Below are 25,220 nucleotides of genomic sequence, written 5' to 3' on the forward strand. Positions count from 1 at the left end.
AGTAAGTAGTAGTAGTAGTACATGCTAAAAACGCTAGTGCAGCTTAGTAAACAGGGCCCTTATACATTTAAAGTTCTATTCTTATTTTTTAAATTCTTTGGGCTCCTTTTACAAAGCTCCGCTAGTGATTCCTGTGTGGCAAATGCGATGAAGCCCTTAGGAAATGAATGGGCTTCATCGCATTTGCTGCACCAGAATTGCTAGTGCGGCTTTGTAAAAGGAGCCCTTTAATTTTTAGATCCATTTTACACGATCGCTTGGTTGTCTTGGTATGTTCCTGGATAAAGTTTATGTTCTGATAATCAATGGAAAGTTACTTTACCTTCTGTTCAATTTAGTAGCCTGGAGGAAAAATAGTATAGTAGGTACTAGTCCTCAATTACGAAACTCTTTGCCTTTACATTTATGGTCACAATAACACTATAAGAAGTTTCTTCCATGATTTAAAGGCTTGGCTGTTTAAGAAGTTATATAGCTTATGGTATTGTTATGTACTCTACTTTCAAAGTCAAGGTTCTTGTTGATTGGGTAGGAAGACAGCACTTCTACCTAGTTTAATTATTCTAATATTTGTGAGGTGAAGTTATTCTTCTGAAATAGTACAGAGAGGGTTCAAAGAACAAAACAGGGTCCAAAATTCAACAAAATAACCAAGAGCCTTCAGAAACAGGACACGGTTCCTTTAATTGTCAAAATAAATATTCCAGTATAGACCCAACATGGGCCGTGTTTCGGCGCACAGCGCCTGCATCAGGGATCTATCTGGCCTAAGAGAACTCTGGTTTCTTTTCCTTGGTGTAGTTACTGTCATTATTTCAACACAGCTGCTCTCAATTGCCCACTCTCTAAAACAGTACTACCACCATCTTCATCGCCGCCAAATAACATTCAAACCTGGCGCGCAAAATCTCCAGTGTGACATCAGGATAAGTGCTCCAAACTGGAGTGGTAGGTGTTGTATTGGGCAGGGTAGCTACCGTGCTTCTTTTTTCAACTTCCAGCTAACAGAAGTCATATACTGGAATATTGATTTTGACAATTAAAGGAACTGTGTCCTGTTTCTGAAGGCTCTTGGTGCTTTTTGTTGAATTTTTTTTGTACTTTGTTCCCCATCTTGAGTTATGTTGATGGTTAAGCATGTTATAAATGAGTGATTAAGTTAAATCAAGGACATAATATTCTATGGCTATAACAGCTATATGGAAAATTCCAATATTGTGTTACTGAAAGGTAATGGAGATAACTTTTTACAGTTCAACATCTCACATATTTAAACTGGAAAAAAAATGTCCATATTCATGCTGATCATATGTTAAATGTCTTTAACAGATATGTCCTCTCCTACAATGAAGAAGCCTGAAAAGCCATTGTTTAATCCTACGTCCCCCCAGGATTCTTCGCCGAGACTGAGCACTTTTCCCCAGCATCACCATCCAGGAATCCCAGGAGTAGGACACAGTGGTAAGGATGTAAAATCTTTGGGGAAAAGTTGGTTTGTGGAACCTTTACTCACAGCTCATAAGTTGATAATGAGCAAGTCTATAACGGAGTGCCATAAATTTGCCATTGAAATAAAGGACACTGAGCACTAATTCTATAACGACATCTGGGTGCCCAGATTCCATTACAGAATACTAGGATAAGTCAGCATCTATGTGTCTTCATTTAAGTGACTCACAGACGCCATGTCCATAGCAGGCATAAATGTGTGCACTTAAATGCGGCATTTTAGCGCGTAACTTACAGCATTCTGTAAATTGTATGCATAAATGTTGGACACGCCTATGTCCTACCAAGCACCTCCCTCTGTTTAAGCCCTCTTGCATATACATGCCAAGTGAGTTACGCTCTAAAGTTATAGAATACCACTCATCGCCCAACTGGCAAACATGTAACAGTAACACGCCTAAGTGCTAGTATCAAAATATCATTCTTACTAGAATCCATACCTGCTTGGACTCTGTTGCTAACTGGTTATCTGACAAATGTTTAATACTAAATTCAACAAAAACAGTGGCCATATGGCTTTTCAATAAGTAATCTATGCCTAGCTTAGTACTAGCTTAGTATTAATTCTTAACAGTTCACCTGTTTCCTTGGAAAACTAATTTAAATACTTAGGGGTGATAATTGATCAACATCTCAGTTTTGAGGCCCAGATTAATGACCTCCTTAACAAATGCTTCTTTTCTCTTAGACAATTTCACTGTCTCTATTCTTACTCAGATGTTTCTTCTTGAAAGACTTTACGCTTTACTAGCATCTCATTTAAATTACTGTAATATAATGTATGCAGGTTTATTGAACTACACACTTTATCAGCTGCCAAATACTGTTTATTAGACTCCTCAATAATGCCACCCATCATAATCATGTCACTCTTTTACTACAGGACCATTAATGGTTCCCAGTACAATATCGTATCCAGTTTAAGATTTTGACCATGGCCCATAAGGTGCTTTATCATAATGACCTCTCTTATCTTGCCTCTAAACTCTTGTTTCACGCCCTTTTTAGGGACTTAAGATCATTAGTTGATGGTCGGTTAAGTTTTCCATCCACTCGGTCTATGTTCCTGGATGCCACACGACAGTGTGCCTTTTCTAGCACGGCTTCCTTATTGTGGAATTTGTTGCCCCATTCATTGTGTATCTTTCTTTCCTGAGATTTAAAATGACCCTAAAGACACATTTATCTAAATTAGCCATTTCCATTTGTTAGGGTATGATGGTGGCTCGGACCAGGATTGTGAAAACCTGCTGGGGTTTTTAAGTGTTCTTTTAATCTTTTATGGCAAATTGGAGTTCTTGTTTCCTCTATCATTTTTAATTGATTTGTGAACCACCTGGCTCTGTATTCATTAAATGGTGGTATACTAATCTTAATAAACCATAAACCATATTCTATGCACATACATGCATCCTAATTCTATATATGGTGCTCAAAATTGCATGCAAAAAGTTGGGCACACACTCTGCTTTTCTTTACTATACTTGAGGCTAATATTTCACTCACACCTCAAAATGTTTGGAGTAGATTACAGAAGAAAGAACAAGTAACAATTATAACTGGGACAATTTACATAAAATAGCAGAAGTTAACATATAAGATTAACGGGATAATACAGAGAACAGTTTCAGGGAATGATAAAGGGTATGGAACTCCTCCTGTATGAGGAAAGCCTAAAGAGGTTAGGGTTCCTCAGCTTGGAAAAGAGACAGCTGAAGAGGGAACGGGTAGAAGGGAATTGTTTTTTCACTCTTTCAAAAAGTACAAAGACCAGGGGACATTCAATGAAATTACACAAAAATACTTTTAAAACAAATAAGAGGAACTATTTTTTCACTTAATGAATAGTTAAGCTCTGGAATTTGTTGCTGGAGGATATGGTAACAGCAGTTAGCATATCTGGGTTTAAAACAGGTTTGGACAAGTTCCTGGAGGAAATGTCCATAGTCTGTTATTGAGATGGACAAGGGAGGAAGCCACTGCTTGCCCCAGGATTGGTAGCATGGAGTGTTGCTACTAATTGAGTTTCTGCCAGATACTTGTGGCCTGGATTGGCCACTGTTGGAAGCAGGATACTGGGCTAGATGAACCATTGGTTTGACCCAGCATAGGCGCCGGCTCTGTGGGTTCTTGAGCACCCCCAATGTTGAGAAAATTCCTTGTATGTGTCCAGGGAGGGTTTATTTCCACTGGGCTTAGCACCCCCAATAATTTTGAAAAGTTGGCTCCCATGTGACCCAGTATGGTTATTCTGATGTTCTTATGTGTTTTGGTTTATTAGTGAGTGAGCAGAGTTAGAAGGGTTATGAAAAGTATATGCTTCTGGGGTAGTGTTTTTTTGTGACTGTATTTGTTACTAGGGTAATGAAGTTTTGAGAAAAATGTTATTTTATGACAGCACATGTTTCTTGAATAGCGTAGTTTTCATAGTTTTGTGAAACCAAATATAGGATGTGATGTTCAGCATCGATGTAGACAGGGTGTTCCAGATCTGGGCGGCTTGGTATGAGAATAGACATAAGGAGCTTAGCCTAGAATGGGTGGCAGAGCTGGTGGTTGGGAGGCGGGGCTTGTGCTGGGTAGACTTATACGGTCTGTGCCGGGGCTAGTGGTTGGGAGGCGGGACCAGTGCTGGGCAGACTTATACGGTCTGTGCCGGGGCTGGTGGTTGGGCGGCGGGGATAGTGCTGGGCAGACTTATACGGTCTGTGCCAGAGCCGGTGGTGGGAGGCAGGGATAGTGCTGGGCAGACTTATACGGTCTGTGCCAGAGCTGGTGGTGGGAGGCGGGACTGGTAGTTGGGAGGCGAGGATAGTGCTGGGCAGACTTATACAGTCTGTGCCAGAGCTGGTGTTGGGAGGCGGGGTTGGTAGTTGGGAGGTGGGGATAGGGCTGGCCAGACTTATACGGTCTGTGCCCTGAAGAAGACAGTACAAATAAAAAAGTAGCACATATGAATTTATCTTCTTGGGCAGACTGGATGGACCATGCAGGTCTTTTTCTGCCATCATCTACTATGTTACTATGTAGAAGACTGTCTTGAAGGGGAAGTCTTTGTAAAATTGAAACAAAGGTTTGTGGATATTTTTTGTACTGTAACCTGAGCTCAGAATTGTAACAAGAGGGAACATATAAGGTGGGGAGAAACCCTGGATAATTTTGAAAATAAAGCAGCAGAGCTTATAAATAATTCTGGCCTCTATGCATAGCCAGTGGAGCTGTTTCTATAAGTAGGATACACTGTCAACTTTTTTCAAGCCACCAATAATTCTGATGGCTGAGTTTTGAACTGTTTTTAGTTTGTGCAGTAAGTTCTTTGGGCAAACTAGGTAGATAATGTTGCAGTAGTCCAGTTTGGTTAATATTAGGGCCTGAACCATGAGTCTGAAGTGATTTTGTGTGAAGTATTTTCTAAATCATCTAAGGCTGTGCATGAGAAAAAAAAATATTTCTTTACTGTCCAATTTACCTGCACTTTCCAGGTTAGATTCTGGTCTATTGTGGTTTTAAGTGATTGTTGGTCATCCAGTTGGTGATTTGAGAGATGCAGTGTTTTATGCGGGGTATTATTGTTTGTATATTGTCAGGAGTTGGGATTAAGACTGCAATATCATCCATATAGATAAAATAATGGAAACCAGCAGTTTCCAGAACATACCCCAGTGAAGCCTTGAGAACATTGAACAGAATGGGTGAGAGTGGTAAGCTTGCAGGACCCCACTGTCTGCATTCCATCTTTCAGAGTGAGATCTGTTCATTTTTACCAGCTAAGATCAGTGAGTAAGGAATCCTATAAACAATTTAAAGACTTGGCATGTAAGCCCATTGTTGTTTAGTATGGTTAGTAAAGCTCATGGTAGACTACATCGAAGGCACTCGATAGGTCAAATTGCATGATGAGTTCCTTCTTTCCTTCCACAAGTAGTGTGTTTATATTGTTTACTAAGGTGCACAGTATGGTTTCGGTAAAGTTTGCTCGAAACCCCAACTGAGAGTAGTGTAGGATATCAAATTTCTCTAGGTGTTCAGTTAGCTGTATGGTAACTAGTAACACCCAATTTGTGCATGTAATTTAATTGACAAACAAGCCAATTAGCACTGATAATTGGATGCCAATTATCAATCATTGGTGTGAATTGGCATTAATTAAAATTGATGTGAGCATCTGTAGGCTCCAGGATCTGTGCATAAATTTGATGCACAGATCCTCAAAGGGGACACGGCCATGGGAGGAGTATGGGCGGGTCAGTGGCATTTCTTGAATTTGTGCACAGTATTACTAAATAAAGGAAATCTGCACCTAATTTAGGAGTGAGAATTTGCACCAGGTTTCAGTTGGTGTACATTCTCATGCCCAAATTGGGCACAGATCCCGGCACCAAATGCTATTCCATAAACAGTACCCAACAACTCTGAGCACCATTTATAGAATAGCGCTTAGCAATAATTTTATCAGCACTGATTTTTTGCACCATATAAAGAATTTGGTCCTTGATGTGTAAATGTAGTCGCCAAACTATAGGATGAGGGGATTGAGTCTTGCATGACTCTAAACACATTCATTGCCTCCTTCTGCAGAGCAGTTCTCACATATTCTCCATTACATTCTTTTTTATTTGTGTCAAACATAAGAATTCTATTTAGAATCTCGGCATTAAGATGACAAATGTACAGAATAAAAATAGCACAGCAAATAATAATATATTAGACTCTACTTCAAAACTAGGAATTGCATGCCAAGTAATCTTAAATTGGCTACCCAATTTTTATAATTATTGATGTTATAAATTGTACTGTATCATTCTTTTATTGCACAGCAAGTGGTTCTATCAAGTAAATGAATACTAAACATTCACTATATGTACAGCTTAATTTCAGAATGTCTTTTACTTTCTATACATTTGAGTTGATATGTTTTGCCATACATACATTCATGGAAAATTCAAAGTGACATTGTAAGGACTGACAAAGTGGGTATGGATGAGATTTGTTTGTAAGCTATGTTACAACAGAAAAGATGGGCAAACTAATTCAAGAGAAACTCAGATGCAGCCCACTGGGTACAGGACCAGCAGGATGCGCTAGCTTCAATTTGCTTATCACTGATTGCTGTAGCACAAGTAAACCAGGGAACAGAAATATTATTTTAACTCCTTTTTAATTTTCATAGCAGTCTAAATGTAAATTTTAATCCGGTGCTTTTATAGTGATTGGATTATTTTGCAAGTTATTTTTTGCATCATTCTCTGTGGTACAGCAGCTAAGATATGCAAATTAGGCAACAGGCCTGAATTGAGAGGTTCTAAAATTAAAGTTTTCAAGTTTCCAAGTTTATTAACACTTGATGTTCCACCTGGGGGACAACCCATCAAAGCAGTTTACAATATATAAAAAAAAACATTTCATCATAGTAGAAAAGAAATGGAATTACAATGGTGACAAGCAAGAGAGCCAGAGAGGAGGGTGTAGATAGTGGTAGAGGGCTGGAAGGCAAGAGTGCAGAGATGCTGCTATGTAGCCTCATCTAAGCAGCAGTCAGCAAAGTAGAGCTGGGGCCAAAGGCAATGGCAAATATGTGAGCCTTAAGTTGGACATTGAAGACAGGTATAGAGGATTCCAATCATAAGTTCTGGGGGCGTATATTCCAAAGAGTGGGTCCCATCACGCTAAATGTACGAGGGCGGATAGATGAGAGATGAACAGAATGAAGGATGGGGACATATAGCAAAGAGTTCTGTGAAGACTGAAGAGGCCTGGCAGGAAATTAAGAACTCAAGTGATGGCATAAATCGGGGGGCTGGCCGGATTCTAGAATCTTGTAAACTAGGAGGAGTAGTTTATATGAGATCCTATATGTGAATAGTAACCAGAGCTCATCACCGAGACGTGGTGCCACATAATCAAAGCGTGAAACCCCTGTCAAAAGGTGAATGGCAGCATATCAGATGCAGGTATAACTGGGAGCCTCACCCATGTCTCGCCCATGTGTACAGCCCTTACATTTATGCACTATCCCCCCTGATGTTCAAAACCGGACAGGAGCAGCACTTGGCTGATTTACTGGTACTTAGCCAGCTATCCGGCGATATTCAGCAGGAGATAGCCAGCTGTCTCCTGCTGAATATCGCCGGATAGCGCCTAGCGGATATCTGGTTGTAACAAGTGATACAAACAGCTATCCATCGATTTTCAGTGTGAGTTTGGTGGCTATATTTAGCCACCAAAATAGCAGGGATATCTTTGGCCAGTTTCAACTTAACGACCAGCGCTGAATGTTGTCTTGGCCAGTTAAGTTGAAACCAGCCCAAAATAAACCGGATATTCGATGCCAGCCACTGGAAACAGCCCGGCATTGAATATCTGGTCTCAGTGGTGACCGCGGGAGGCAGCCCAGCTAATTCTTGTGGTCTGAATATCGGATTCTATGTCATTTCCGTGTTCCATTATAGAATTGCACTTAGAATCTCTGCTGACACTTTTGGGGTTAAGTGTACACACATATGCGTAAAAGTTAGTATTCTACACATTTACGTTTGCGACGGGTGAGTAAATATGAGCATCTAGATTATAAAGTTCGCCTTAAAGTGTCTAATAGCCAAGACCTGAATTCAGACAGTTGGGATCAACCTACAACTTTTTCATAGTCGTGAAAGCTAAATCACCCTCGCTCCTTCCTCATCCCATACCATAGCAGGCAATTTTTCACATTACATTGTCCTACTGTCAACAAAATTATAAATTAGCCATTTTGGGCAGAATATTTTAAGGAGGGCGTCAATATGTAGGTGCCAAGAATGCATGTAAATGACCAGAATACCAGCATATATGCACGTATGTAAATTCCAATATTCTGGCTACACGCTTCTTGATATGATGAAGCCAAAATGTAATGGCGCATAGCTTCAAGGCGAATGTACACATGGGTGAAGTCAGAGCACAGCATGGGAGAAGCACACAGTTATACACATAAATTATAGAATGCTATCATTTATGTGCATTTTTTAGCAATTTAGGCATGAGCATTTACGCCAGTTCTATGACTGGTCTGAGTGGTTGTGCCAAAAATATGCTTGTGTAGTTACCCTGCTTTGCTGGTGTTTTATAAAGGAAAGTATTGTGTTGTTAAGTTGAATTATGAATGTTTTTTCTGTACACTGCCTAGAATCCAACTTGGTTAAATCATTTGTGCTTAACTATCCACTGATATTTAGCGGCATTTAAGCAAACAGTATCGCTGAATATCAGCACAAACTGCCTCTGCACTGTCTGATTAGTGCTGGGACAGTCCGTGGGCGGAGCTTGGCTAGAGCTAGGGTGGAGCTGGTACTGAAGCAGTTAGCAGTGATATGCAGACCACTAACAGTTAAGTAAAGTGGCTAAAGACAGGGCAGCAAAAAGGCTGTTCAAAAGTTTGCAGCCGAGCTAACCAGGCATTGGTCTGAATATTGTCCGGTGTCCAGTTAACTTCTGAATAGCAGCTGAGGGGTTTCTGGTGCCCCCTCCCTCTCCACAATCCTGATTTCCTCTCACACTGAAAACAAGTTGAGCCCCCTGAACAGGCCATCCTCCACACCTGTAGACCTTCCCAGGCCTATCTGTGGTGTCTCTGGTGGTCCAGGGAGTCTATGGTCTTGGTTAATGCTCCTGCCCACTGCAGTGCCATCCTCAAAATGGCCATTGCAACCTCATGTGGCAGCCTCACAAAAGGATAGAAGCTTCTCTGAGCTCATCTGGATAGTTTGGGGATGGAGCTAAGCTTTGGTTGCTTATTGCAGTCAACTTTCACAACGTAAGCCCTATGTATGAGCAAATGTTGCTTAGCCTTTGCTCCTTATAGCGCATGCAGTTCTATGGCTAATACATATCCACTATCTAAGCCAAAATATTTTACACATTAACCATGGTTTCAGTGGTGATATACATCTGGCCATAGTTTATGGAACCTCATTTGAGATGTGAAACTATAAAAACAGTTGAATGTCAAATTTTAATCCAGGTGTTTCTGTTTGTTTGGACTATTACACTTCAAGCAAAAGACTGCTGTGTTATAATGCAACCCTTGTGAAAGCTGCCATGTCCTGTCACTATCTTGTTGACATGTTGTTTTTTTCTGTTATTTTACACATATTTTATCTTGATATAGTCTAGGCTGCTAAGTGCAGTCCATATTTTAAAAATGGCACAACAGATTTGCATAGTAGTAATGTATGGTGAGATGTCATTATTCTTGCTTCACCTATCCCACCATACCTACAGATGTTATAGTTTTGCAAGCATATCATTTCCTTGCATCACAGTTTAGTAGCTCTTTCAGCCCATCCTCACCACACAAAGAATACATTTTTTCATCCCTTCTGACTTCTTTCCACTGCAATTTTTTCCTCCCTACAAAGGAGGAAAACAAAACACTTCTACATACTGTGTTGCCATGTGGATCCTGTCTTAGAGCTAAGAGTTAAGCATGGCAGAGGAAGGGAGGCAGAGATAAGAAGACATAGTAAGGGGGAACAGCAGGGGAAGGGAGAAGAGAACAAGATGGTAGACTTTAAATGTTGTTTAAATAAATAGCACCATCACCACCTGCTCTACATGTGAACCTCAGGCAAATAGTAGCATCATAGGATTTGGTGACAGTGTACAAACTACTTGAGCTTTGATATAATGGATCACACACACACACACACACACACATACACACACACACTTATACTTAAAGGACTGCATCAACTTTAATATATTTAGTCACACAGAGAGAGAACACGCAGGGAGACTGCAGATGGGATAAGGTTCTCTTTTGTTTTCTAGGCATATTTTTGCCTGGGAGGAGTGCTTTCCCAGGCCCTCTGGTTGAATGTTCATTAGCATTTTCACAATAGTTAGCTAATTATTCAAGTCATTATTGCCTGGGTAATCACTGTAGGCTTGCCTCTCCCAGACACCCAGGTATACAAGAATACAGTACACTGAAGCATCACCAGCAGTCTCCCAGGACACAGTTAAAAATATGCAGGCTTGAGTGTGTGTGTGTGTGTGTTAGAGCTTTTAAGAGAAATACTGTGTAAAATAAATAGTTTTTATTTTCCTCTGGGTATTACTGCTTCATTTGAAGCAAAATCAAATCAAATTTGTGGATAGCTGAATGAAACTTAGTAATTGGTAGCTCCGAGAAAGTTGTGTTGTCTTTTCTCAAGAAGTGAGGGAAGGGGGTGGGGTGGTGACTGATGTTTTTAAAATATAGGGGTTTTGTATTAAATCTTGTAAAATATAATGCAATAACATAGAAAGATGCCAAATCATGAATTCATTATTCTTTCCCCATGACAGAAAAGGTAAGTAATAATTGTATACTCAAATAAACCAGAAACTGAATATTTTTATTATTGTTATCTCCACAGTCATCTCAACCAGGGCTTCACCCTCACCGTTGCCTTTTTCCGCACAAGCTATTCTTCCTCCTGCCCCATCTAGCTACTTCTCCCACCCGACGATCAGATATCCCCCACACCTGAATCCACAGGACTCCCTGAAGAGTTATGTACCTTCTTACGACCCATCCAGTCCACAAACTAGCCAGGTAACAAACACGTCTGGCAGAACATTCAGATGTACCTATGTACCAGTTACCTAATGAGAGAAAATGTGTATATTATGAAAATGAAAGGTAAAAGAAACATTTAGGATGGGTGACAGATGGGAGATGGAATTTAGTCCTTTACCTTCTGTGCTTCACCCTTTTTTGTAATCTACCAAGGTTTTTCTTTTACAGTCCCTAGATGGTCATCTTACTTAAATTTCTTGCAAGAGGAAACATGAATTAAAGAAGTACTAGCTATAATTTCCAACCTATTTCATTTTATTTTACATTTTAACATTATTTTGGCATGTAATTTATGAACCCCTCTTTAGAAGAGAAATCATCTGTCACTTTTTGCTTGTTTGTGCTGTATTCATGCATTGTATATATCTAATTCCTTCCTGAAAGAGGTTCTGACAAGGTTTGCTATGGTAAGGCCCTAATAACTTAGATCAAAAGTGTGGAGTCATGAGCTCCGCAAGGGGAAACTTTGCTGGTTTCCAGGGGGGTGGAGTTTTCTACAATGAAAATGTAGACTTCTGGTATTCTTACCTGCAATGGGTCCTCCTGTGATGTAATAGCTGAGAGGAAGAGAGAGAAAACTAAGCTACATTCATTCAATGAGGAGGAAAGAAATGTCAGCGGTGCTGTTACTTTGCTCTCATTTGCCTGGAGGAGTGTGAAATTTGGCAGGAACTCATACCTCATCAACTGCAGATTGTAGAAGAACAGACTGAGAAGGGCAGGAAGGAACAAAAAACGCAGTTTCTGTACTATAATGCCTCTGTATCACTCTATGGTGCAACCTCACCTTGAGAATTGTGTTCAGTTCTGGTCGCCGTATCTCAAAAAAAGATATAGTTGAATTTGGAAAGGTTCAAAGAAGAACAACCAAAATGATAAAGGGGATGGAACTCCTTCCATATGAGGAAAGGCTAAAGAGGTTAGGGCTCTTCAGCTTGGAAAATAGACTGCTGAGGGGGGATATGATTGAGGTCTATAAAATCCTGAGTAGTGCAGAACAGGTAAAAGTGAATAAATCTTTTTCAAAAAGTATGAAGACCAGGGGTCACTCAATGAGATTGCTTGGAAATACTTTTAAATCAAATAGGAGGAAATATTTTTTCACTCATAGAATAGTTAAGCTTTAGAACTTGCTGCCGGAAGATATGGGAACAGCAGTTATCCCGTTTTCTATATATGGTGCCTTAATTTCCATGCAGAAATTGAAGTGTATTTTATAACAATGCATGTAACTTAATTGGTAAACTAGCTATTCAGTGCTGCTAATTGGATGTTAACAAGCAATTAGCAGCACACATTAGCTTTAATTAAGAGTTACACGCACAACTTGCTACGTGTATTCTGTAATGTGATGCGGTTAAATTCTAAGTTGCATAGTTGAAAAGGGGGCATGGCCATGGGTGGGGTGTGGCATTTCTAAATCTATACACGTTGTTGTAGAATACACCTGCTCTGTGCCTAATTTAGGCATCAGGATTTACACCAAGTCAAACATGGCATAAATGGCTGTAACTAAATTTGGTGATGAGGAAAGGTGCTCAGCGTATTCTATATACTGCATGGAAATTGAAGCCTATTCTTTAAAATATAGACATACTTTATAGAATATGCCTAGTTGTATTTTTTTCCTTTAGGAACTTTCAGGCACCATATATAGAATCTAGCCCTTAGTGTATCTAAGTTTAAAAAAGTTTTTACAAGTTCCTGGAGGAAAATTCCATAGTCAACAACCAGGAGGAGGAGTGGCCTAGTGGTTAGGGTGGTGGACTTTGGTCCTGGGGAACTGAGGAACTGAGTTTGATTCTCAGCACAGGCAGCTCCTTGTGACTCTGGGCAAATCACTTAACCCTCCATTGTCCGCCACATTGAGCCTGCCATGAGTGGGAAAGCACAGGGTACAAATGTAATAAAAAAATAAAGATAGATATGGGGAAGCCACTGATTGCCAAGGGAATGGTAGCATGGAATGCTCAACTTATTTGTTTCTGGCCACTGTTGGAAGCAGGATACTGGGCTAGATGGATCATTGGTCTGACCCAGTATGGCTATTTCAGGAGCAGGGAGAGCAAACAATATAGCTGTGAACAGCTGATTTAAATGGAAAGGGCAGGAAGTAGCCAGAAAAGCCAGGGGTCAGATGAGATTTTGGTGCAGGATGGATGCAGCCTGAAGGCCGTAAGTTCCACTCTCTGACTGAGATTCACAAAATGAAGAATTGGCATAAGTGGGAGAAGTTTTCAAGGGTTCTGATTGCACTACTGTCTTCTCAAAAATAAATTAAAACAAGGGACTGAGGATCATAATGGTTTTGTTTAATTGCCAACTAAATATGCCTTTTTAAAACCAGTCTCACAACTGGACTTCCAGTTTACTTCTCTCAGAGTGACTAAGCTGTAATTGAATATTAGGTCTTAAAAAACAAACAAATCCTGAAGATTATCCTTCTAGTACAGGGTTTACACATATGGGTGGGAAAGTTAGGGGAAACTTGAACCACCATAGTCCATTCTAGCTGCGGTTGGTAGCAGTGGGTGCTTACAGACCTTCAGTTTCCCATGCAACAAATCTCTATGCTTCTCCACAAGTTTATGACATTGCAGGAAGCAAAATCTAGAACACATTGTTCCTACCCTTTAAAGAGGAATCAAAGCTGAAGATCTCAAACAAGAAAACAAAAACAAAAAAACACTCTCAAAAGAATTAAACAGCTGGAAAAGGTAATCAAAGAATATTGAACTCTACTATATAATCTATCAAGTATCATCTTTATTTGATGTACCACTAATGAAAACTATATCAAGGTGGTTTACAATGTATAATAAAATGATATATAGGGGAGTAATGACCAACAAGCCAAAGACAGCCCACAAAAAGGAGGCCTAGGTTACAATATTAGTATTACAATTATCTAAAACAAATGTGCTAAACAAATGAACATTATTCCTTAAACAATGGCCTACTTCCTTGACCATAACTAGAGATGAATTCCTTATGGTTACTGAAATGCTAAAGTAAAATAGTATGTTTTTGAAAGCAGATTTGAATTTTGGAGGCGACATCTTAAGAGGAATGTCTAATGGGAGGCTATTTCAGAATGTGGGAGCAAGGACACTAAAGAAAGAGTGCCTCATATTATCGAAACAGACTTGACGAAAGGAAAGTTAAATTGAAGAATACTTCCAGACACTTAAGCCCAGAAGAATCATGTAACCCTTATAGAATACCCAAAACTATGCTCAAATACACCAATATACAAATCTAGGCATCAGTATTAAATCTATTTCACCTGATTCTGCTTCATGGCCATTTACATAAGACAGAGAGAGATCAATCTATAAACATAGTTGCAATGATAACCCAAGTAAGTATAGTTGCTTCTGTGTCAACAGTAACATTATCAAACTGTGATGTAATGTCCTCAACAAATGAATATTAAAATGCATAGTCATTAATGAAGGTGTGCACAGAAGTCAGGTTGGGTTCCTTCCAAAGAACCAAGGGCCAGATTCTATAAATGATGTTCAATAATGGGTGCCAGAAAAGACAGGCTGAGCGTGTATCTATAAAGAGTGTGTTCCCTTTATAGACATGCTTAGCACTAATGCCCATGCCCTATTGTTGGGTGCCAGGTTTACGCCTGCTGAAACCTGGTGTAAATGCTGGTGCCCAAGTTGGACGTGCTGACCCATTATTCTGTAACAAAGCACACATTTTTTGGAACGCCCGTTTTTGAGTTGTGCACTATGGGATTTGGGCTTCCAGGCAGTAGAGAATAGCGTGTAGCCAGACGCATGCACAAATCCTAACTGATTCCAATAACACCAATTAAGTTGTACATCCCAAGATCATGCCCAAATTTAGACACTGAAATCTGTGCACAAAAAAGGGCGGTATGTAAAATTTTAAATAACCCATAATCCATAAACCATATAGAGAATTTGGGAGCAAATGCTGACCACATCTTTCCCTTATAAACACTGATTAATAAACATTTAAAAACTCCTTCTCAAAGAGAAAGTTCTCTTATTTTATTGGATTTATGAAAGCATTGGATTCTATCTAGCACCTTGGCCTTAACTTTAAACTAATGTAAACTGGAATTGTGTATAACCTTTGATATAATTAAATAAATATATATATATATTTTTTTTTAATTTTATTTTTATTTCAATTTCAACAGTACAGATTAAAAATACAATTTATATATGAAAGGAAATAGAAAAAAAAATAACACCACAATGAAATCAATATGGAAATGGAACAACAAATTTAGGGGGTCTTTTACTAAAGGTTAGCACATGCTATCTGCCACAGGATCCATTTTCTTATTATGGGCCCTGCTGCAGATAACATGTGCTAATCTTTAGTAAAAGACCCCCTTAGTCCACTGTTATTAGGATCCAAGATGATAAGGAAATAGGGTTCGAAAAAGAAGAGCCCTTAATATCAGGTGTGGTAAAAGGGACATAATACAGCTGGCTGAGGTAGATATTATATTTCATTAACCATTGACGTTAGAATTACCTTCTCTAGACACAAGAAAATCTGATAACTGCTTAGGCTAATAGAACAGGAAATTAGTAGAGCCACAAGATACAACGAAATGACATGGACTGCAGGTGTTTCAAGATCACTTCTACTTGGTTTAAATGTTGAGGATGTTGTTTATGAATCAGTTCACTAACCTTGTTTAAATCTTCAGAAACGTTTTAAAGAAAAATTAGACAGAGAAGATTCCAAACCTTTAATGGCATCCCTTTTTTTTTGTTACATTTGTACCCTGTGCTTTCCCACTCATGGCAGGCTCAATGTGGCTTACATGGGGCAATGGAGGGTTAAGTGACTTGCCTGTGCTGGGAATTGAACTCAGTTCCTCAGGACCAAAGTCTACCACCCTAACCACTAGGCCACTCCTCCACAATGCCCCTTAATGCTTCAAGGTTCATGATGGTCAAATTTCCTGACTCTACACTAGCAGCAATTGCTCCTTCACTTACCACTACTACTACTGCTACTTAACATTTCTAGAGCGCTACTAGGGTTACGCAGCGCTGTACAAATTAATAACTAAGGACGGTCCCTGCTCAGAAGAGCTTACAATCTAAAGGACGAAATGTCAAGTTGGGGTAGTTGGGGTACCACCCCAGTTCTTCCAGCTGGCATTCAAGGGGTGGAAAATACTGTCGGGACTCCCTCTCCGCCTATCTGTGGCATCACACCCTGGTATCCCAGCAATGCCTCCAGATCGTGGGGGGGGGGGGGGCTAATTACAGGGCTTAATGATACCCCTTCAAAACTCTTCTTTGTTGGTGAGGGAGACACTAAAGTTTGTGTCACATTTACAGGAGTGACCCGAAAGCTACCAAGGTCGTCTGGTCTGAGATAAGTACTCGAACAGTAATGGGGAGATAATCTCTGGTCTTAGCTCACCTCTTCTTCCCCATAGTCATCAGGGAAGGCCTGCCTTCAGCAAGGGAGATGGAGAGGATGCACACATATGCCTGCTCATGGCGCCATCTTGGATCATAAACGTATTTATCCATCAGCTGTAAATTAAACATAAAGAACACACAGACAGGCGTAGAGCTCCAGAGAAAAACAAGGGGTGAGACAAGGATGTAGCCTGAGCACTATTCTTTTCAAAATCTCCATCAGTGATCTCACCGCAAAGTACTAGCCCCAGAAACTAAACCTGGTCATTCTATCCCCTAGCTCAAAACATGTATGAAAGAACCTAAACCTTGTGATCTTGGGCAAGTCACTTAACCCTCCATTGCTCAGGTACAAACTTAGATTGTGAGCCCTCCTGGGACAGAGAAATATCCAGTGTACCTGAATGTAACTCACCTTGAGCTACTACTGAAAAAGGCGTGAGCAAAATCTAAATAAATAAATAAATACTGGCCAAAATTAATGCACAGTAACTGTAAAGCCTCCACTTTAATTGATGGGGAAGCTTCCAACATAGTCCTATTCAGTTAATGCAGAAAAAAATGTGTTAATGTATTCTAAAACTATTTCTGATAACGTGATGCAGCAATTTTATTTATTTATTTATTTACCGCCTTTTTGAAGGAATTCGCTCAAGGCGGTGTTCAGTAAGAATTGAACAAACATGAGCAATAGGCAGTTATAGCAGTAAAAATATTCAAACAACAATACAAAGTATGGCCTAGTACACTACTACTACTACTATTTAGCATTTCTATAGCGCTACAAGGCATACGCAGCGCTGCACAAACATAGAAGAAAGACAGTCCCTGCACAAAGAGCTTACAATATAATAGACAAAAAATAAAGTAATCAAATCAATTATTGTGTACAGGAAGGAGGAGGGTAGGTGGAGGCGAGTGGTTACAAGTGGTTACGAGTCAAAAGCAATGTTAAAGAGGTGGGCTTTCAGTCTAGATTTAAAGGTGGCCAAGGAAGGGGCAAGACGTAGGGGCTCAGGAAGTTTATTCCAGGCGTAGGGTGCAGCGAGACAGAAGGCGCAAAGTCTGGAGTTGGCAGTAGTGGAGAAGGGAACAGATAAGAAGGATTTATCCATGGAGCGGAGTGCACGGGAAGGGCTGTAGGGAAGGACGAGTGTGGAGAGATACTGGGGAGCAGCAGAGTGAGTACATTTATAGGTTAGTAGGAGAAGTTTGAACAGGATGTGAAAACGGATAGGGAGCCAGTGAAGCGACTTGAGGAGAGGGGTAGTATGAGTAAAGCGACCCTGGCGGAAGACGAGACGGGCAGCAGAGTTTTGAACCGATTGGAGAGGGGAGAGGTGACTAAGTGGGATGCCAGCAAGAAGCAGATTGCAGTAGTCTAAACAAGAGGTGACAAGGGTGTGGATGAGGGTTTTGGTAGAGTGCTCGGAAAGTACACCTCTTCATGTTAAATTGTGAAGCGCTGCGTATGACTGGTATTGCTACAGAAATGATTTATAGTAGTAGTAGTAGTAGTATTCAGGTAGTGTTAACTGTGACATGCTATCTGCCATTTTAACAGTTAAGTGTGGTAATTACTATTGCATTAACTGTAAGGCACATTCTCCTCCTTCCCCACATCCCTTCCCATCAGGAAGTAAACACAGAAATTAGAACTAACTTATAAGGCACCACATTAACTGTTAACATGCACAAACTGCCCCATTAACAGCTAATGTAGCTTAGAAAATAGGCCCATTAATGCAGAGCTATGCTAACTATTAGCATACATTAATTCCCACATTAAACATCTAATACTCTTTTGTACTATGGGCAGCATATATAAAATTGGCTTGTCAAATAAAGTTAGATGAATCTGAATCCTAACCTTAGTGAACCTACTTTGAGTATATGAAGAGATGCATTTCTGCACTGGCATAAAACATTTTATCTATACAATTAGTACTGTAGCTTTTAATGTCGTTGTGCTGAATGAAAACTATCATCTCACTTCTTGGTTTTACATGATGTGGCAATGTGTATATAGTGACAAAGTGCTTGCGGGAGTCTAAAAATGCACTTAAATAAACACTGTAAGAGCTCGTTATAGGTCAACTAAAGAAGAATTAATGTGAGCCTTGCCAGGATGAATGGCCGCCATGCTGATGACACCTCAGCTGTAATTTTGTGCTGGTAGGAAAACACTTGTGGATTTGGTAAACTTCTTATATCATAAGCCTTGGAGTTTTTTTTTTCAGCCTGTAGCACAAAGAAATACCACTGAAAGCTTGTTACTGTGAATTTTGACTTTCTTTCATTTCTCGGTTTGGGTAAAGGAGAAATAATCATTCAAAGGAGAGGGTTGCTAGGAGGGCCTTGTTTCCTTTCGCCCAGGATCTGTCTGTGCCTGCAGTCTTAACTTGAGATCTGTGCTGTAGGAGGAGGGGCTACGGCCCAGCCTGGGCTCTTTGAGCTCTTGGACTGTTTCCAGGGTCAGTGTAATATAATCCTCAGGGGCCCGCTCTAGTTTCTGGTTTTGCTGCCTTGCCTTAAAGCTTCTTGTCCTGCATGTAGAACTCTTTTATTTTCTCAAACAGTTTTGAAGGGAGAGGGAGGTGTGCAGGCCATTCCTTGCAAAGTTCAGCCTCTCAATTTTTTTTTAAAAGAAATACTTTTACTTCTCTCTCTTTCATTCTGTACATTTGAATATATAAATATATATTTCTATTTATTGTCTGAAAGCTGGCATTTTCAGCAGAGAGGCACACTGAGAAGTTGATGTGCTGAATATGGTGAGATCATCGAACAGAGGAAATCTTTCCAGGGTTCATTTTCAGCCACTGTAGCAATGGTGCCTGGGACTGAATCAAAGTTTTTCTCTGAAATAACAGATCACGCTCCCTCAGGGCTGTTCAAAAAGTCAGTTCTGGTTATGGGGCCCCTTGTTGGCTAGCCTCCTGCCTCAACTGCATAGTTTTTCCACATTTTGAAAATATACAGTGGGGGCCATAAATCTGCAACCCACTGTGGGAAAAATGTCAATAGTGGGATTATTTTTTATAGCCATTAATTGTGAGGCTGGTTAAACAAAAGCAGTGGAATTGGGTTACGTTAGAGTAGCTTTGGACTACAAATTATAGTTTGGTGTGCTGATTAAACATCTCCTCCCCTGCCACATGTGTTTTCATGAGATTCAGCTGGGAACAATATGCATGGGGCCCGATTTTAATTTGTGCAAAAAAAAAAAATCTTGAACAGCAAAGTCAAATTAGGACAGCCATTAAAATGCCTAAACCCTAATTCAGTGTAGAAACTCTTACTGAGTTTGACTGCATTTTTGAAACTGATGTCTTAATTAGATTTTACTAAGGCAAAAGAAATATGCAAATTAACATTTTGGTTATGAGTGAAATGAATTTATTTTAATTATTTCTGTTTTTTTACTTGTTTGTTCTGAGAGGGCAGATTGGATAACCAACAACATTTCTGTAAACCACTGAGATGAAAGCATGAGGGTGGATAACCACTAGGTCAAGGAATATGTTGGAGCCTGGTTCAAGTGGAAGGTGACAATGAGATTTTCTTAGGTGGCCGAATGGGGGTGGGGGTGGGGGAGATGTGTGTGCGTGTGCATTGCGGGGCTGGTGGGATGCTGGAGTTCTAACCTGAGGAATGGGGGTGGGGGAGATGTGTGTGCGTGTGCATTGCGGGGCTGGTGGGATGCTGGAGTTCTAACCTGAGGAATGGGGGTGGGGGAGATGTGTGTGTGTGTGTATTGCGGGGCTGGTGGGATGCTGGAGTTCTAACCTAAGGAAAGTATGTGTATGTGTTTCTGTAGATAGCATATCCTGGATTTACAGCTTTAGGAGGAGATGTCAAAGGCAAAGCCACATTTTTAGAATCCACAAGGCATTCTGCTTTTTTCTTCCTCTTTCCGTTCATATAGAATAGCCTTCTCCTATCTGTTCATGGTAACTCCTTTTTTAAACAGTTCAAATCCGACCTCAAGACTTGGCTTTTCACACAGGCGTTCGGATCCCCGGATATGTATGGTTTGCTGATTATCCCTTTTCCGTTTGTTTCTATCCTTTTGACACAATGATATTGTTTCCCCCTTCCCCCTTCCAGTTACCTTTCCATTTGTTTGTCTCTTTGTCCAGTTCTAGAGTAAATAATTTTTGCTTTACTATCAAATAATGGAGTTCCTTTTTCTTATATGTTGTTGTAGCATGTACACAGCTTTGCCCTGCTTTGTCAGTTAATTAGATTGTAAGCTCTGTCGAGCAGGGACTGTCTCTTTATGTTCAAGTGTACAGCGCTGCGTACATCTAGTAGTGCTATAGAAATGATAAGTAGTAGTAGTAGTAGTAGTAAAGTGGTATAGTAAGTATTTAATAAAATATATACTATAAACTATTTGTAGATGTTTAAACTAGAGGATGGAGGTGGCACATGGAAGCATGTTGATCAGTCAAAATGAGACGCTTAAATAGCAGGTTTATCTTTGACAGCTAAAAAGTTAACTGGTTAGCACTGAATATCAGCATGGCAGGTTAACTTTATAGTGGACAAAATAAACTGAGATATTCAATGCCAGTTGCTTGATATGGCCTAGCATTGAATATTCGGGGTTAACACTGGCAGCGGACAGCAAATATGCTGCCTGCCGCTGGCTGAATATCAAGCCCATTATCTTTACATTATGTACAGTACAGCAATTTTCAGCACCCATACTCATTCTATCTGACAGGGGAAGAGGGTTGGGCAGAGGCAGAGGCCATCCTTATCGACTATATTGATGAGCGATATCCCTATCATTAATCTCTTACAGATCACACTTTCTAAGATGTAGATACAAGTACTCAACTAGATATGACCCCTTATAAACATGGATACATTTGTTTTGATTTAATAGGAAACTTCAGATAATGCAATATTTTGCCAAGAACTCAATGAATTGCACTGACAAGTCCATACTTAACAATAATTCAAAATGGATGCCTCTTGGATCACCAAATGCACTCATTCTACATTTAATCAGTGTGTTCTAGGAGACATAAAAAAGTTAGAAGAGAAAAATCATCATAAAATGTTTCATAACCTAACTAAAGATGAGTACAATGCCTTAACAACTCTATCGCGTAATCGTAAAATTGTGATGAAACTGGCAGACAAGGTTAGAGGTATTGTCATACTAGACAGAGATCAATATGTTAAGGAAGTTGAAAGACAGATCCTGGACACTCAGTATTGCATGTGATTTGATAGAAATCCTACAGAAAGTCCCTAGATAGAGATTGGACAATTAGTAGATTTTGCTTTCAAAGCTAGATATATTACTGCAAAAAAGAAAGACTTATTGATAGTTAAGAATCCAATCATCCTGACTATTTATGTATTACCAAAAGCCTATAAATTCCTTGTGGATCCTCATGGATGTCTAATTATATCAGGAAATGGTTCTGTTCTTGAACCCTTGTTCAGATTTGTCAATTATTTCCTTAGACCCTTTGTTATACTGTATATATTGAGTCTTACATTAGAGATTCCTCCCATATGATCAATTTGTTAGAGCATTTTGATGGTGATCTAAAAAATGCATATTTGGTTACACTTGATATAAAGGCACTGTATACCAGCATACCACAGGTAGAGGCTTTGGTAATTATTGAAGGAGTAATAGAGAATCATTTTATAACCACGTTAGCTACAATAGCATTGACTCAGAATTACTTCTGTTTCCCGATAAAGTTTTTTTTCAACAGGTTTTTTCAACTGCCATGAACTGCATTTCTATGGGTCCTAACATAGCCAACTTGTATGTGGCAAATTTCAAATAGATTACCCATTTAAGAGTGAGGTCAAATTTTATAAATGTTATATAAGTGATATTTTTCTTTTATGGAAAGGGGAAATTGACAGATTGTTGGAGTTTTATGAATGGTTGAATACAAGGGATTGAATAAAAGAGACATCAATTGCTCCAGAATACTGCAGCCCAGTTGATTTTTGGAAAGGGAAAATATACTGAAGCCACTCCATTATTGACAGTGGCGTTCCTAGCCTGCATGGCACCCGGGGCGGATCACCGATGTGCCCCCCCCCCCGGCAAAATGACACCCCCCCGGGTGCACGCTGCTGAGGGGGGTGCCGCGGCATGCGCCTGTCGGCTCCGAAAAGTTCACTAACTTCACTCGATCGCTGCAGCTCCCTCTGCCCCGGAACAGGAAGTAACCTGTTCCGGGGCAGAGGGAGCTGCAGCGAACGAGCGAAGATAGCGAACTCGGAGCCAGACACGTGCCGCGGCACCCCCCAGCGGTGTGCACCCAGGGCGGACCGCCCCCACCGCCCCCCCTTGGTACGCCACTGATTATTGAACAAATTACTCTGGTTAAAATTTGAGAGTTGATTTTTTTTTTACTTGCCTGTTTGGCTTTTTAAAGTTTATTGGGGCTTAATCCAGATACTGTTAGCCAGCTAATGATCATTCCTAGTAATAGACCCCATTCAAGAATTAAGCAATGATTAATGTTGGATTTCCCCCATTTAAAATGAGTAAATTGTAAATTTATTAGGGACTGATCAATAGATTTTCAAAGCATAAGGTTCTGGGACAGTTTACCTATCAGTCTTCGAAAGATTAATTCATATGTTTTATTTAGAAAAAATTTGAAAACTTTTTCTTCTTTTCTGAGCAGAATTTGTAATTAGAATTATATATAACTTTTAGTGTTTGATGTATTGATTTTAAGATCGTATTTAAATTCCTCTGAATGCAGAAGTTTATATTGTAATCTGCTTTGTAATTCATGTTAAAAGCAAAATAGAAGCATACAAATGCAATACAATACAAATATAATTCTATTCCAATTTGCATTTTAAGATGCAGTATCACATACTAGTGACATAGTAGATGTTGGCAGATAAAGACCTGTATGGTCCTCCTGTCTGCCCAACAAGATAAATCTGATACATAAGATATAGAGTGATGCTTTACATGTATAGCTGATCTTGATTTGTCCTTGCCATTTTTAGGGCATAAACCGTAGAAGTCTGCCTAGCACTGTCCTTGTTCTAAAACTTCTGAAGTTGTCATCGAATCCCCTGAAAAGCTCCACTCCAGCCCATTCAAATCTATTCAGCCACGATCAGGGTACAAACTGTAGAGGTTTCCCTAGCACTGGCCTTGTTCTCCAACTTCTGAAGCTGAATCTGTTCAGCCACAATCAGGGCACAGACCGTAGAAGTCTGCCCAGTACTGGCCTTATTCTTCAGCTTCTGAAGCTGAACCTGTCCAGCCACGATCAGGGCACAGACCATAGAAGTCTGCCCAGCACTGTCCTTGTTCTAAAACTTCTGAAGTTGTCATAGAAGCCCCTGAAAAGCTCCACTCCAACCTATCCAAATTTATTCAGCCACGATCAGGGCACAGGCCGTAGAAGTCTGCCCAACACTGGCTTTGCTTTCCAATTACTGGTGTTGCCAAACAGTTCATTATTTGGCTATACTGATTAGGAAAACAAGATACCATTTAATTACTACAAGTTACATTTTAGCAGTTTCTATAATAGGAGTTTGAAGACTAATTTACCCTTTTCTCAGTTTCTAAGGTTGCGTAGATTGTGCACAGATATGGAGGAGTTTAAATCTAAGACAGTAATTATGGCTAAGCATTTTGCACAAAGAGAGTATCCCAATGAATGTTTGGGGGAAAGCAAGACTACAATGTAGGGATTCTCTTTTAAAGAGTAGAACAGAGAATGTCAAACCTGATGTTGTACGGACTTTGAAGTTTTCCCACTATGCAAGAGATATTCAATGAGTCATCATGAAACGGCATATTCTTGAAATTCATGCCTGTTTTCAGAATAAAAAGTCAGTAGTAGCCTACATGTGACATAAAAATCTTAAGAGAAAGATTTATACCATCAGCTTTACCAGAGCTCACACAGGGACTAACACATTTATGGGAAACTCACAATGTGGATCCTGTTCGGTTTGTAAACATTTCGTGATGTCTGAGTTTAGACTTCTTAAACAGACCAACCAGTTGAGACATTCTACTATTTGCCATGCTGAACAGGTGACTTATATGTCCTTGGCAACTTATGTATGTCAGTAAAACAAAAAGGATGGCAAAGACAAGGATTATTGAGCATAGAAGTTGCATTGTGAGGAATGTACAAACTACTCCAATTGTCGCACACTGATAATTCTGCTAATCATTCAGTAGATATTTACGTATATTTGTCATTAAGTTGATTCTGATGAGATAGCGAGGTGGAGAAGTAGACTCAGTTCTGTTACATGAAGAACAATGCCTTATTTTTTTATCTTAATATAGTGAGTCCATGCAGAACTAGATTTGAAGCCTTTTTTATAAGAATTTGTTTACATCTTTCCATATTCATTGTTGGGATACATTTATTCTTTCCGCCTTTTCTCACACAATGTACATTGTTTTCCCCTTTCTTTTTTCCCTCCCCTCCCCCTTCCATCCTTTTCTTCCATCCCTACCTCCCCTCATCCTCCTCCCACCTTTTTCATTCCCCTTCGCCCCTTCCCTCTCCTTTTTTCTCCCTCGCTCCTCTTCCCGTCCCCCTTTCCCTGCTCTTTTTTCTGATACATTATATATGAACATATATTCAATCAAAATTTTTATCTGATATTATTTGTTCATAACTATTTTTATTGTTTTT

The 25,220-nt window shown here is 39.8% G+C and overlaps 1 protein-coding gene across 7 annotated transcripts in view; it reads left to right on the plus strand.

Moving 5' to 3' along the window:
• Positions 1-25,220, plus strand: part of NFIB (nuclear factor I B) — a 547,227-nt gene that overhangs the window by 406,972 nt on the left and 115,035 nt on the right. For all 7 annotated transcript variants that reach the window (XM_030194287.1, XM_030194283.1, XM_030194285.1 and 4 more), the window contains 2 exons: positions 1,330-1,461; positions 10,905-11,083. In XM_030194287.1, coding sequence (XP_030050147.1) covers positions 1,330-1,461; positions 10,905-11,083 — 311 coding nt within the window. The remainder of the gene's footprint in view (positions 1-1,329; positions 1,462-10,904; positions 11,084-25,220) is intronic.

Source organism: Microcaecilia unicolor, chromosome 2 (genome assembly GCF_901765095.1).
Source record: "Microcaecilia unicolor chromosome 2, aMicUni1.1, whole genome shotgun sequence".
In the NCBI taxonomy this organism is placed as follows: domain Eukaryota; kingdom Metazoa; phylum Chordata; class Amphibia; order Gymnophiona; family Siphonopidae; genus Microcaecilia; species Microcaecilia unicolor.